The sequence below is a fragment of the Pleurodeles waltl genome, chromosome 11 (assembly GCF_031143425.1).
Source record: "Pleurodeles waltl isolate 20211129_DDA chromosome 11, aPleWal1.hap1.20221129, whole genome shotgun sequence".
In the NCBI taxonomy this organism is placed as follows: Eukaryota; Metazoa; Chordata; class Amphibia; order Caudata; family Salamandridae; genus Pleurodeles; species Pleurodeles waltl.
The window spans coordinates 903,698,111-903,710,566 of NC_090450.1; the positions used below are offsets into that span (position 1 = coordinate 903,698,111).

The window sequence follows — 12,456 nt, forward strand, 5'->3', positions numbered from 1 at the left end:
GTGATCTGCATGGTACACGTTCTTTGCAGCAGGCAATTTAACCCTCTGCACTACCTTAGGGTGAGTCAAAACTTCCACTTGACAAAACTCCGATCACTCTCCAGGAATAACATTAATGACCGGAGTTATCTTGACATTTTATTGCTTCCTGAAAATTGCTGGAGGCAAGGAACGCAGCAGCAGGTGTTTTGAAAGCAACCATAATATGTCCGGCCAACAGGCGCCCCATCCGAAGTCAGCGCCCGGTGCGGTGGCACCGTCGCACCACCCTAGAGCCGGCCCTATGAGACAACTTGTGTCGGAGAGAACAATTTCTACACAGTGGATAGCTTGGGGAGGGAAGGGGGCGGCAGCAGGGTGTGTCAGAGTCTGCATTTAAACGGGTAGACAGCAGGCGCGGTGAACATTGCCAAAGCAGGATGGGCACCCAGTAACCAACCATGCCCTCGTGCCACCACTGTGACTTCCCGCCTCCTGTAGTCTGCTATTGATTTTAACATTAATGCCGGGGCTGACTTTGGTTCCCGGTCTGACACAGCGAATACCACCGATATGTTTACAACAGGAGGGATGCCGTGGGGACGAAGGACAGTAGGGTTGAGGGGGCATATGGTAGAACCAGCTACATCTATGGCTACGCAGACATGGCTTGTTCGTCGAATCTGAAATAGGGAATTTCTCCTACAATTCATGACTTCATCTCCAGATATCAGGTGTAATCTAAGGTGGCGAGGAACAGATCTATCGTGCAGTGTGTGCAGGAAAGAAAATTAAAGTCTAATAAATAAGCACTTTATTCCCTATATCTGGCCTTCTTCAAACTGCTTTTAACATTGTTTTTCGATTACCTGCTACTCATTTTTCTAACCACTGGTATAAATGTAATCATGCTTTTGTACATGGTCCCAAAATACACTTTAGTGATGATAAGGAAGGTGGGTGAAGACCCTGGGAGGCACAGGTGTGATACTAAATAATGGAATGATTGGGCAGCAGGTAGGGACAAGCCCCAGAGTGGTGACCTGGAGATCAGGCGTAGAAAGAGGGGTAGGAAAGCCTGGCAGGGGACCGGCCGGTCCTGTGAGGTAATGAGCCACATACAAGGGAAGGAATAAACACGGTGCAGAAAGGAGACCGAACATTTGGGTTGGTCAAAGTAAGCCATCCTGGGAAGGGAGACAGGCGGGAATGGCTCAGATAGGAAGGCAGACTAACGACCATGAAAGGAGGATTTCAAGCACGTAGCACATTGTGAGGAGGGCTGAGAGATCAAACATATTTTACTGGAAGGAGGCAATGGTATGGACAGGGATGGAACAGCAAAAACAAAGCAGTGCTGAGACACAGCTGCACAGCAAAGGCCTGCAGACTGCTAGCTAAAGCTATGCACCACACGCACCCCTCACTTCTGTAAAGCCCAGATAATGGCCAATCCCTTTTAGAAACATTAAAGGTAACGCAGACCTGTCACTTTAGTAAAGGCCCATTTTTTGCACTTAAGGCGTTTTTCTTGCATAAATGATGTTTGGGACATGTAGTTGTAATTCGGGGGAAAGGGAAGGGAAAGTCCTCAGTGCTCGTATTATTAAATAGGAGTACAAGGGGAGCTATAACAGAATCATTTTTAAGTGCAGACCTGGGGATACACTCCGTGCTAAGGGTTAGGCTCAGGTATAACGTAATGTAGAAGGATGTGTTTAAAGATTGCTCTGTGGAACAGCAAAGGCCTATGGAAAGCAGGTAACAGAGGGCGTAAGCATTACAGAATCTTTGTTTTTTGCCTTTGAGTGTTAATATATTGCAGGGACCTTGTATACAAATGATTGGAATAGTCTCGGCAGGAAATGGCTCCTCCACAAAGGAGGTAACTGTATTGCTTAGAAAGTCACTGACAATTGAAGTTACAGGAATTAATAGGAATTTGTTAGAAAGACGCGCTTCAGTCCAAGGACAGTGAAAGATTTACACTGGAAAAGTTACAATTAACCCTAATTATGACAAGCATTACATGGCAGGGATTTCTACGAAAGGTCAGTGGTCTCAATTTGGTGCAGCACATCGTTTTTTTTATTTATAATCTCAAAATATGTGTGATATATTTTTATATCTAGTCTCTCAGGAGCACTAATAACTAGAAATAGCATTACAAACAGACCTTCAGTGGCATAAGTGCTTTGCCTTCTAGAATGGAGTCTCTTTTACTGCTGTTATCCAAATATGTTATTTTACCTCTTAACTTTGATATTTGCTGCTGTTAAAAGAAAGATTATGGTCTCAATTTTACGACAAATTTACCATTTGTTGCAAGAACCCGTCTTTTTTTCAAGTAGTTTGTTTCGTTTTTAATGTGTGAAGCTAACGAGGTTTAGCATTTTTCTGATTAGAGTTCGCACAGTTCAAAACAACTTATATGATTGAGGGAAATTTTAGTGTGCCTGTTGGCTACAAGATGGATAAAAAAAATAATCACCACCTCATCTATCCGAAATCTGCAAACACAGTGATCAAAACTAGGCGTGCAATAAAATTAATTTGCCACGAGACATTTCCCTGTACCACCACCTATACTCTAAAAGAACAGGAGTGTTGCATAAACAGCAGACGAGCCAACAGCATCTCCCACGCTAAAAAAAAAAAAAAAAAAAAAAAAAATATGTCAGACCACAAGATGGAGGTGGTAGGCAGATGCAAAACACGGCTCCCATTCTGAGTCACAGAACTGCATTGCTTGGCTTGCCTTTCTTCCTGAAGGAATGGAAGAGTTCAAAGGAAGAAGAGATGTGGAGAAAAATAAGGTAAGCAGGGCAGTGGAGAAGGGGGAAGGCCCCGCAACAAACACACCCTTAGGTGAGTACTTAGCCTCGGGATACTTAAAGGCAGGCTTCATGTACTGGTAAGTTCTACGTAGTTAAAAGTGACCGAACCAAACCAGACGTTAGCTGGATCATACAGGACCATTCTGATGTTAAAAGTGATTGAAAACAAATTTACCAAAACCTGTGCATGTAGAATGAATAAAGTAGCCGCTAACCACCAGACTGAGAAGCAAGAGGGACTTCTTATTGGTATGGAGATATTCTCATAGACACACTTGGCAGTTGCACTGAATATTGCCTCACATGACGGGGTCTCCCTCACCATGTTACGCTTGGATGGCAAGAAAGATTTCAACAGGATGGAGAGGAAGTTAATTTGAGAGACAATGACTAACTTTCGTTATCAAATAAAATTCAGGAAACTGGTTAAGTTATTATGAAGTGGACCCAGAGCATCAACAGCCAGAATTCTGATGACATGGGAACTACTGGCTAATTTTTTAGTCACAGGGGGCACACGGGGAGGGTGCATCACATCACCAGTGATGTCTGCTCTTTTCAGAGAGCCCTTTACACAACTGATTGTGGATAACTAAAACAGGAAGGCGGCTAAGCACAGCATAAGATACTGCATGAAAAGCTGACTTAAAGCCATGTAGTTTTGTTTTACTATCTTCTGAAAGGAGTAAGACAATCAGCCAATGAAATGAGAAAAAAATATAGAATGTATGGTGAAAAGCAGCGAATTCATCCATATGCACAAAGTACAAAGTAAATGTATATACAGAAATGTCAAATGTTGTACCTGACACCCGTAAGGCTGAAAGCAATAGCAGGGAGTTTGGAAAGATGCTGAAGGGTTTGCGGAGATCAAGGTACATGTACTCACATGTGGTGGAAAAGTGGGGGCAATTATGAACTTTTGGAGAGAGTGATTTCTAACATGTACTTACCCTTGGATCCAGTGATAGTTCTGCTGGGAGAAAAAGACGAAAAGGGGTTCAAACGTTCATCACCCATAGGTAAGCTTATCTCCTACTTTTTGCAGCAGCCATATTGACATTTACTCACAAATAGAAAGGTTCTGATACACCACTATCACTATGCGGTGGATTAAAGTCTGAACCTTGTGTGCTATGGAAGAAATTAACAGCAATGATAAAGGACAGACTAGTGAGATTCGAGAGAACCTGGAGGCCACTTGAGACATTTTACAAGAAAAATTGACATTAGTGTGCACGCACCCTTCTCCAGCTCTAATCAACACAGCAAGAGTAATACCATTCCTAGAAGGTTTCTCAGACTAACAAACTATGCTAAAGGTGAATTAAATGTAAGAGGACCGGGCCTGAATGTATATGGTAATAGAAAAATCCATTTGCATCTAGATTAGCTGGGATGATGACATGTTCTTAAACTATTCTTATAAATTGATCAGGGCATGTAAATGAATTACGACTACCTGAAAATAGAGTGATTTATATAAAATGTATTTTAATCTGTTCTGTTGGCTCTAGATGTAGAAAAACTTATGATTGTTTTACTTTTATCATTATAAGCACAATGTAATGTCCCTAATGTAAAAGTTAAATAAAGTTGCTTAAAAAAACAGAAAAAAGACTTTAAACCTTAAGAGCTAATACTTGTTTAAGGTGCAACTGTCGTAGGACCATCTTGGTTCTTGTCCAGCACTGGAGGAATTCTGGGTAGCTGTTTTTAATAAACTGTTTGAAATTCAAGGAAGAACAGAAACTCCAGAGGTAGACTTGACAATCGTTGCTGTTTCTGTAGAGAGTGAAGATTTTCCTTGAGTGTCACAGTTTGAATATTATGCTACAGCGGTAGCTAAACTACTAATCATAAGACTCACCAAGCTACAAGAGCTGGATGGGAGACCTGGGTGAGAAATGATGCTACTGAAAGAGTCATGCATATATAGAAGCAGGAGACAGCTGAAATAGTGCAAAGAGTACAGCCCTGAAAAGAAGGAAGTGGAGTTTCTGGAGGGGAGAAGTTTCAACAAGGGATGAGGTGGAAGGCATGTGGTAGGAAACGTGACTTTTATTTTGGCTTTTAATGCCCAATTTAGAAAAAATAAATTATATACTAAAAATCCCATTAATACGCCCCCTAGTTCTCATTTATTCACAAAAGTGCAGAGAAAATTCAAATACAAACATTTACTGAAGGGGCAAGGCCGAAACATTCTAACCGCCGACACAATATCAACTACGACTTTAAATGTGCGTACAACATCACTTAAGGTAACAAACTGCAGCACCAAGCTAAACAGTTACAGTAGCAGAGTTGCTGTAGCATCACTAGCCTGTCAACACATGCTATTGGAGGAAGAGGGTTACGCCTCCTGTGAGGCAAATGAAATTACCTGTGGCTCTGTCATAGCAAAGCAAGATCGGATTGTGCCATCCAACAATGGCTTCAACCAGCGGTCCTTCTGTTCTTCTGTTCCATACCGAATCAGTACTTCCATGTTTCCAGTGTCCGGCGCCGAGCAATTGAACACCTGAAGCGTAAAGAACAGCAAACAAAAAAAACTGAACAAAATTATGTATTTATTCAACCGCAGAAACCGTGACTTATGCACAAAAAACACAAGTACAAAAAAGCAACGGTAAAGCCAATCATTTGGGCGTTTGTATAGCGAACAAGTTTTAGGAAAGTTACTGTACGGCAGTGTAGATGCATCACATGGGCAGCGGTAGTGCAGTCTTTTCCTCACCTACACCAGAGCTACAGCCTGAATGCAAGATTCCCTCACATAGACAGACCAGCAGCAGTCCAGGGAGCCGCAGTCCATGCTTAAAACACTGAGACACACAAAATAATATGCAAAAACCTGACCAAGTAAAGTTCTGCTGTAAAAAGAACTGTAAACTTTGCACTTGTATAGCGCACTACTCACCCGTTAGGGTCTCAAGGTGCTGAACGCATACCGCTGTGGAACCCCTCCTGGCTTTTCCCTGTGAGGCACCCACTCCTGGACAGCCCCAGGGTGAAGCCAGGCATCCAAGCGCTGTGAGGGCCGTTGTGGAGATTAAGCAAGCTATTGCCCAGAGTGGGAACCATTAATTAGATTAGGCACTGAGGCGAGAATTATCTGGTCCAAGGGAATTGAGCCCAAGACTCGCCGAGGTGGGAATTGAACCCTAGTCCCGGGCCAGATCTCTGCATCAGGGTCTGCCGCTCTAACCATTGTGCCACACTTCTCCACTGCTCACCTACACTCCCTAGGATGCACTTTACTCAAAGACTGTCAGCCCATTCCTCCATTACAGTGGCTCATCTCTCATTGGTGGAATCCTCCTTTGAGTACCAACTAACATCTTTCTGTCTTTGGGGGCGCTTGTTCCCAGAAGAGCTATATACTTAACTGAGGTATGTGGACGCTCAGCATGCCTACCTCTAGGCATGCTCTTGGTGCCCCAAGTGTGGTCTGTCCTTTTCCTTTTAAGGGTTATCACGGTAGAACATGGTGACAAGATGAACACCTGGTGGGAGGGAGTGCACTGTAGTCCAGAGGGTCATAGGAGAATGGGAGGGGAAGAGCATTAGACTGGAGAGGAAGCACGAGAACTGGGTTGGCAGAAGGTATAAAAGTAAGTAGCAACAGCACTGCAGTGACAGGGCTGGTGGTGCACCAGGTAGTAGGGAGAGCTGTAGTGAGAAAAAGTGGTTGTATCAAGAGGGCCAGAGCTGAAAGGAGGTGAAGCACTGAGGTAGTGGTAGGTGGGAGGAAAGAGAGGCATCAGATCACATCAGGAGGAAGAGGATCATCTGGTCTGTGGCAGGAGAGCAGGGACCATTGAGGTCTTTATGGAAACAAACGGCACCCCGGAACTGTTGTAGGCAAATATATTGTATTATAGCATTTCTACAGTGCTTCCTATTCCTTGAAAGGGCCTCCAAATGATGGAGTGGCATGTTCCAATACCTTATGCATGCAGCAGAAGAAAAAAAGAGTGTGAGAAAGAGGTTTTCATGCTGCATACAGATGTCAGAGTGTCTTGCAGTCTCTGATGTTGTTTGAATCATGACTTATTGATACTATTTAGTCTAGTCCATCAGTTTGGAAATACTAGGTATTATAGTGAGAAAGGCACAAAGCCATGGTGGAAGAAAAAGTGGGTGGGGATCCACAGGGGCCCTCACAAACATCAAAGGGCAGGGGATTCAGTACTTGGAACACACTAGGTACTCTGTGCAGACGGTAACGAACCTAGACTGGCAGGGTAGAGGTTGCATGGTCCAGTGTGCAGTGTATAAAGGGCACTTTTTAGATCATACTAGGATGGTGTCTACAGCAAACTGCAAGCCATGGTAGAAGTAAGGAGCTGGGGGCAGGATATATGGCCAGTAAGAACATTATGGTACCAACAACAGCCCAGGAGACATCAGAACTAGAACAATGGCCATTAGAGTCCGAAACTGGAAAGCTTGTGCAGCAGCCCTATCTAAGCTGCTTCCAGAAAGCGGGGCGCAAAGGAGACAAGGCACACCCAGGTAACTGCAACCCTGTCGGAGGTACCAGCCCAGCCATCACCAAACACCAGTTCTATGACCAAACAAGATAAGAAAATGACTAGGAGGATCTCAGAAGGAGCCATGGCTATTCGGTGGAAGGAGGGGCATGCAAAATAGACAGAGATCCTGTCAACAAATTAATGAAGACAAGTAGCTGCTGATGGACCATCAGATGGCAAGAAGCAGCAGCGGTTATCTCAGAGATGACTGGATGTAGAAAGAAACCATAAGAGAAGGAGAATGCAACTCTCTAGGCAACATAATGAGAGGACTGGAATATGTCAATGTGGGAAGGATGGCTGCCTATGGACATTGGCACCTTGTGCTCCATTTTTACCCACAAGTGTTATTGTTTTTTCAAACATAAAACAAAACTGGGTGCGGTCAATCCTTCTCGCGCCGGAGAGGCTATTCAGTGCAATCGTGTGATCCAGAATCGTATTGTAAACTGTTGGCATTAAAAATATAAAATACAAAGGTGGAATTATTAAAGTTAGGGTCAGGTTCCAGCATCTGTATCATTAGAGTTGCTATGGTACACACTAAATTCTGTACAAACATGTCCCTCCTCCCCACTTAAACTAGGCATCAATCCAAATGTGTGTCCGCTGTTGCAACATAGGTATTGATTTGGACATCGCTGTGTAGTCGTGGTCACACAGACCGGTAACTTTACGGTGCATGAGTGGCTGTAGTGTGTGATAGCTCATGCGGTAGGCCATAGGCTACAATTGCCTGCTTGTTGTGTTGGGAGTTTGGGCAAAGGCGTTCTCGCAGGAGCATGAGGGTGAGCATGTCGTAAGGCTGAAACAGGGATGCGTGTTTAGTTACCATCTGTACCTTGGGTTTTAAATTGTTTCAAAAGTGAGCCCCATTCTAGTTCTATCGGCCGATTTCGGGTACCCTGTACTCGTCACAGTGCAGGAGGCTGGCCTGGCTTGTAGTGGGTACCAATGGTACTTACACCTTGTGCCAGGTCCAGTTATCCCTTATTAGTAGAATAGAGGTGTTTCTAGCAGCTTAGGCTGATAGACGGTAGCTATGGCAAAGCAGCTTAGGCTGAACTAGGAGACATTCAAAGCTCCTACTATACCACTTATATCATATGCACAATATCATAAGAAAACACAATACACAGAGTTACTAAAAATAAAGGTACTTTATTTTTATGACAATATGCCACAAGTATCTCAGTGAGTACCCTCAGTAAGAAGGTAAGTAATATACACAAGTTATATGTACATAAACCTAAAATAGGTACGTAAGAGTCAGAAAAGTAATGCAAACAGTGTAGAATTACAATAGGTTGCAATAGGCAAACATAGGTCTAGGGGCAACACAAACCATATACTCCAAAAGTGGAATGCGAATCACGAATGCACCCCAGACCTATGGGAGCTTGTAGAGGGTTGCTGGGACTGTAAGAAAACAGTCAGGGTGTCCAAGATACCCCACCCCAAGACCCTGAAAAGTAGGAGTAAAGTACACCTACTACCCCAAAAGAGCACAATAGTTGTGATAGGGGGATTCTGCCAGAACAACAAACACCAGCAGTGCACTGAAAACGGATTCCTGGACCTGAGGACCTGCAAAGCAAGGGGACCAAGTCCAATAGTCGCAACAGTGTCCAGGGGGGCAGGAGCCCAAAAAACCCCGGATGAAGGTGCAAGGAAGCTGCCTCCGGTTGGAAGAAGCTTGGAGTTCTGCAAGAAAGAAGAGGACTAGGAACTTCTCCTTTGGATGGAAGATGCCCCACGTCGCGATGAAGCTTGCAGAGGTGTTCCCACGCAGAAATACCGCAAACAAGCCTTGCTAGCTGCAAGGGTCACAGTAGAGGTTTTTGGGTGCTGCTGAGGACCAGGAAGGACCAGGATGTCGCCTTTTGGAGGAGGAGACAGAGGGGGCGCTCAGCAACTCAGAGAGCCCACACAGAAGCAGGCAACCCCCGCAGAAGTACCTGAACAAGCACTTGGAAGATTTGTGAACCGGAGTCCACGCAGAGTTACAAAAGAGGGTCCCACGACGTCGGAGGCCAACTCAGCAGGTTGAGCACTGCAGGGCGGAGTGCTGGGGACCCAGGCTAGGCTGTGCACGAAGGAAATCCTGGAAGAGCGCACAGAAGCCGGAGCAGCTGCAAATCATGCAGTACACAGGTTTGCCGTCTAGCGTGGGGAGGCAAGGACTTACCTCCACCAAACTTGGACTGAAGGATCACTGGACTGTGGGAGTCACTTGGATAGAGTTCCTGTGTTCCAGGGACCACGCTCGTCAGGATGAGAGGGGACCCAGAGGACTGGTGATGCAGTCTTTTGGTGCCTGTGTTAGCAGGGGTAAGATTCCGTCGACCCACAGGAGATTTCTTCTGTGCTTCTGGTGCAGGGTGAAGGCAGGCGACCCCCAGAGCATGCACCACCAGGAAACAGTCAAGAAAGCCGGCAGGATTAGGCGCTACAATGTTGCTGGTAGTCGTCTTGCTACTTTGTTGCGGTTTTGTAGGCGTCCTGGAGCAGTCAGCAGCCGATCCTTGGTAGAAGTCGAAGAGGGAGATGCAGAGGAACTCTGGTGAGCTCTTGCATTCGTTATCTGAAGAATTCCCCAAAGCAGAGACCCTAAATAGCCAGAAAAGGAGGATTGGCTACCAAGAAAGGAGGAATGGCTACCAAGAAAGGTAAGAGCCAATCAGAGGGGGTCTCTGACGTCACCTGCTGGCACTGGCCACTCAGAGCAGTCCAGTGTGCCCCCAACACCTCTGTTTCCAAGATGGCAGAGGTCTGGGACACACTGGAGGAGCTCTGGGCACCTCCCCTGGAAGGTGCTGGTCAGGGGAGTGGTCACTCCCCTTTCCTTTGTCCAGTTTCGCGCCAGAGCAGGGCTGGGGGATCCCTGAACCGGTGTAGACTGGCTTATGCAGAGATGGGCACCATCTGTGCCCATCAAAGCATTTCCAGAGGCTGGAGGAGGCTACTCCTACCCAGCCCTTCACACCTATTTCCAAAGGGAGAGGGTGTAACACCCTCTCTCAGAGGAAATCCTTTGTTCTGCCTTCCTGGGCCAGGGCTGCCTGGACCCCAGGAGGGCAGAAACCTGTCTGAGGGCTTGGCAGCAGCAGCAGCTGCAGTGGAAACCCCGGAAAGGCAGTTTGGCAGTACCCGGGTTCTGTGCTAGAGACCCGGGGGATCATGGAATTGTCCCCCCAATACCAGTATGGTATTGGGGTGACAATTCTATGATCATGGCCATGTTCGGAGTTACCATTGTGACGCTATACAAAGGTAGTGACCTATGTATAGTGCACGCGTGCAATGGTGATCCCGCACTCACAAAGTCTGGGGAATTTGCCCTGAACAATGTGGGGGCACCTTGGCTAGTGCCAGGGTGCCCACACACTAAGTAACTTGGCACCGAACCTTCACTAAGTGAAGGTTAGACATATAGGTGACTTATAAGTTACTTATGTGCAGCGGTAAATGGCTGTGAAATAACGTGGACGTTATTTCACTCAGGCTGCAGTGGCAGGCCTGTGTAAAAATTGTCAGAGCTCCCTATGGGTGGCAAAAGAAATGCTGCAGCCCATAGGGATCTCCTGGAACCCCAATACCCTGGGTACCTCAGTACCATATACAAGGGAATTATATGAGTGTACCAGTATGCCAATGTGAATTGGTAAATTTAGTCACTAGCCTGCAGTGACAAATTTGGAAAGCAGAGAGAGCATAAACACTGAGGTTCTGGTTAGCAGAGCCTCAGTGATACAATTATGCACCACACAGGGAACACATACAGGGCACATACTATGAGCACTGGGGTCCTGCCTGGCAGGATCCCAGTGACACAAGGGCTAAAAAAACATACATACAGTGAAATATGGGGGTAACATGCCAGGCAAGATGGTAATTTCGTACAGGCACTCTCTGCCAGACCCAATCTCTCGACCTCTTCACTTCATAAGGCAACAGTAGGTTCTTTGGAGGATTTCTGTATCTTAGTCAGGAGCCTCTTAGCTAGTAGTAATGCCAGATCTCCAAAGCGCGCCAGCACCTTAGTACCCTTAGGAGGGGCTACAGACCCAGTTTACAATTCTCAAACAGTTGCCAGTCATCCCCGTTCAGTCAGTTCTGTCAGGGCACCATGGATCTGGGTCCAACATGAGGATAGCACAGGACAAGACCACCACATGTAGAGCAAGCCAGCATCTGGGTCAGAACATCCGGAAAATGCAGATGAGACTGCAGGAAATATTGTGTGAAGCTTATGGCACGTGAGGAGTGCCCGGTGTAATATAGAGAACTGGATGAACTTGAACCTTTGTGTGCAAGGCCTGTACTAGTTCGTGTGTTTGCGTCTCCTCCTCTTCTGGGGCCCAATATTTTTTAATATTTTAATATATCTCTTGATACTGGTGTGTGTTAGGAATAGGGAGTCAGGCGAGCTTTGCGCATTAATAAAATCGGCATGCTGCAAAAGGTAACCCTCGCTGAGCCATACCCGACTGTTGTAACCCCGCCCTCCTCCCAAGTCAGTGCTTAATTTGTGTTTGTTGTTTCCGGTGCAAGAGCACCGGCACTTATTTTTGAGGGGCGGGGCTTTTTCTTCTGACTCAGGCATTTGCTGCGAGCAAAAGACACAGAAGGGAAAGACGGAAGAAGGGAAAAACGAAAAAGCGTCACAATGGGAGAAAGCAGAAAGCTGCTAGAGTGAGCTGAAGGGGCAGGGAGTGGCTTTAAATGGATTGAAGAGCCCCGAGATGGCTTCAGGATTACGCCGCTTTAGTATTCTGTGTTCGCACACTTAATTGCAGCAGCCCCGTGTTTAAGAGGAGGGCTTTGGGCACCGGCACGTTTTTATTTACAAATTAAGCACTGTCCCAAGTATATAAGTGTTGTTTCGTTAATGTACCAGTTGACGTTGGGAGGCCTATTAGTGGTATATTTGGAGCATATGGTGCAGTGTATTTCACTGTGATCCTCCAACGCATCTCACCTGCTTGACCTACAGACAGCTAGAATCAACTACGCTGACGTCCTAGAGCAGCTCTGCGTTACGGAGCTTATGTACAGAAATCTCACTCTGAAATGGACAAAGCAGACACGCTAATAGC

The 12,456-nt window shown here is 45.8% G+C and overlaps 1 protein-coding gene across 3 annotated transcripts in view; it reads right to left on the reverse strand.

Moving 5' to 3' along the window:
* ACAD10 (acyl-CoA dehydrogenase family member 10) overlaps nucleotides 1–12,456 on the reverse strand; it is a 363,878-nt gene that overhangs the window by 60,442 nt on the left and 290,980 nt on the right. For all 3 annotated transcript variants that reach the window (XM_069214832.1, XM_069214834.1, XM_069214833.1), the window contains one exon: nucleotides 5,203–5,340. In XM_069214832.1, coding sequence (XP_069070933.1) covers nucleotides 5,203–5,340 — 138 coding nt within the window. The remainder of the gene's footprint in view (nucleotides 1–5,202; nucleotides 5,341–12,456) is intronic.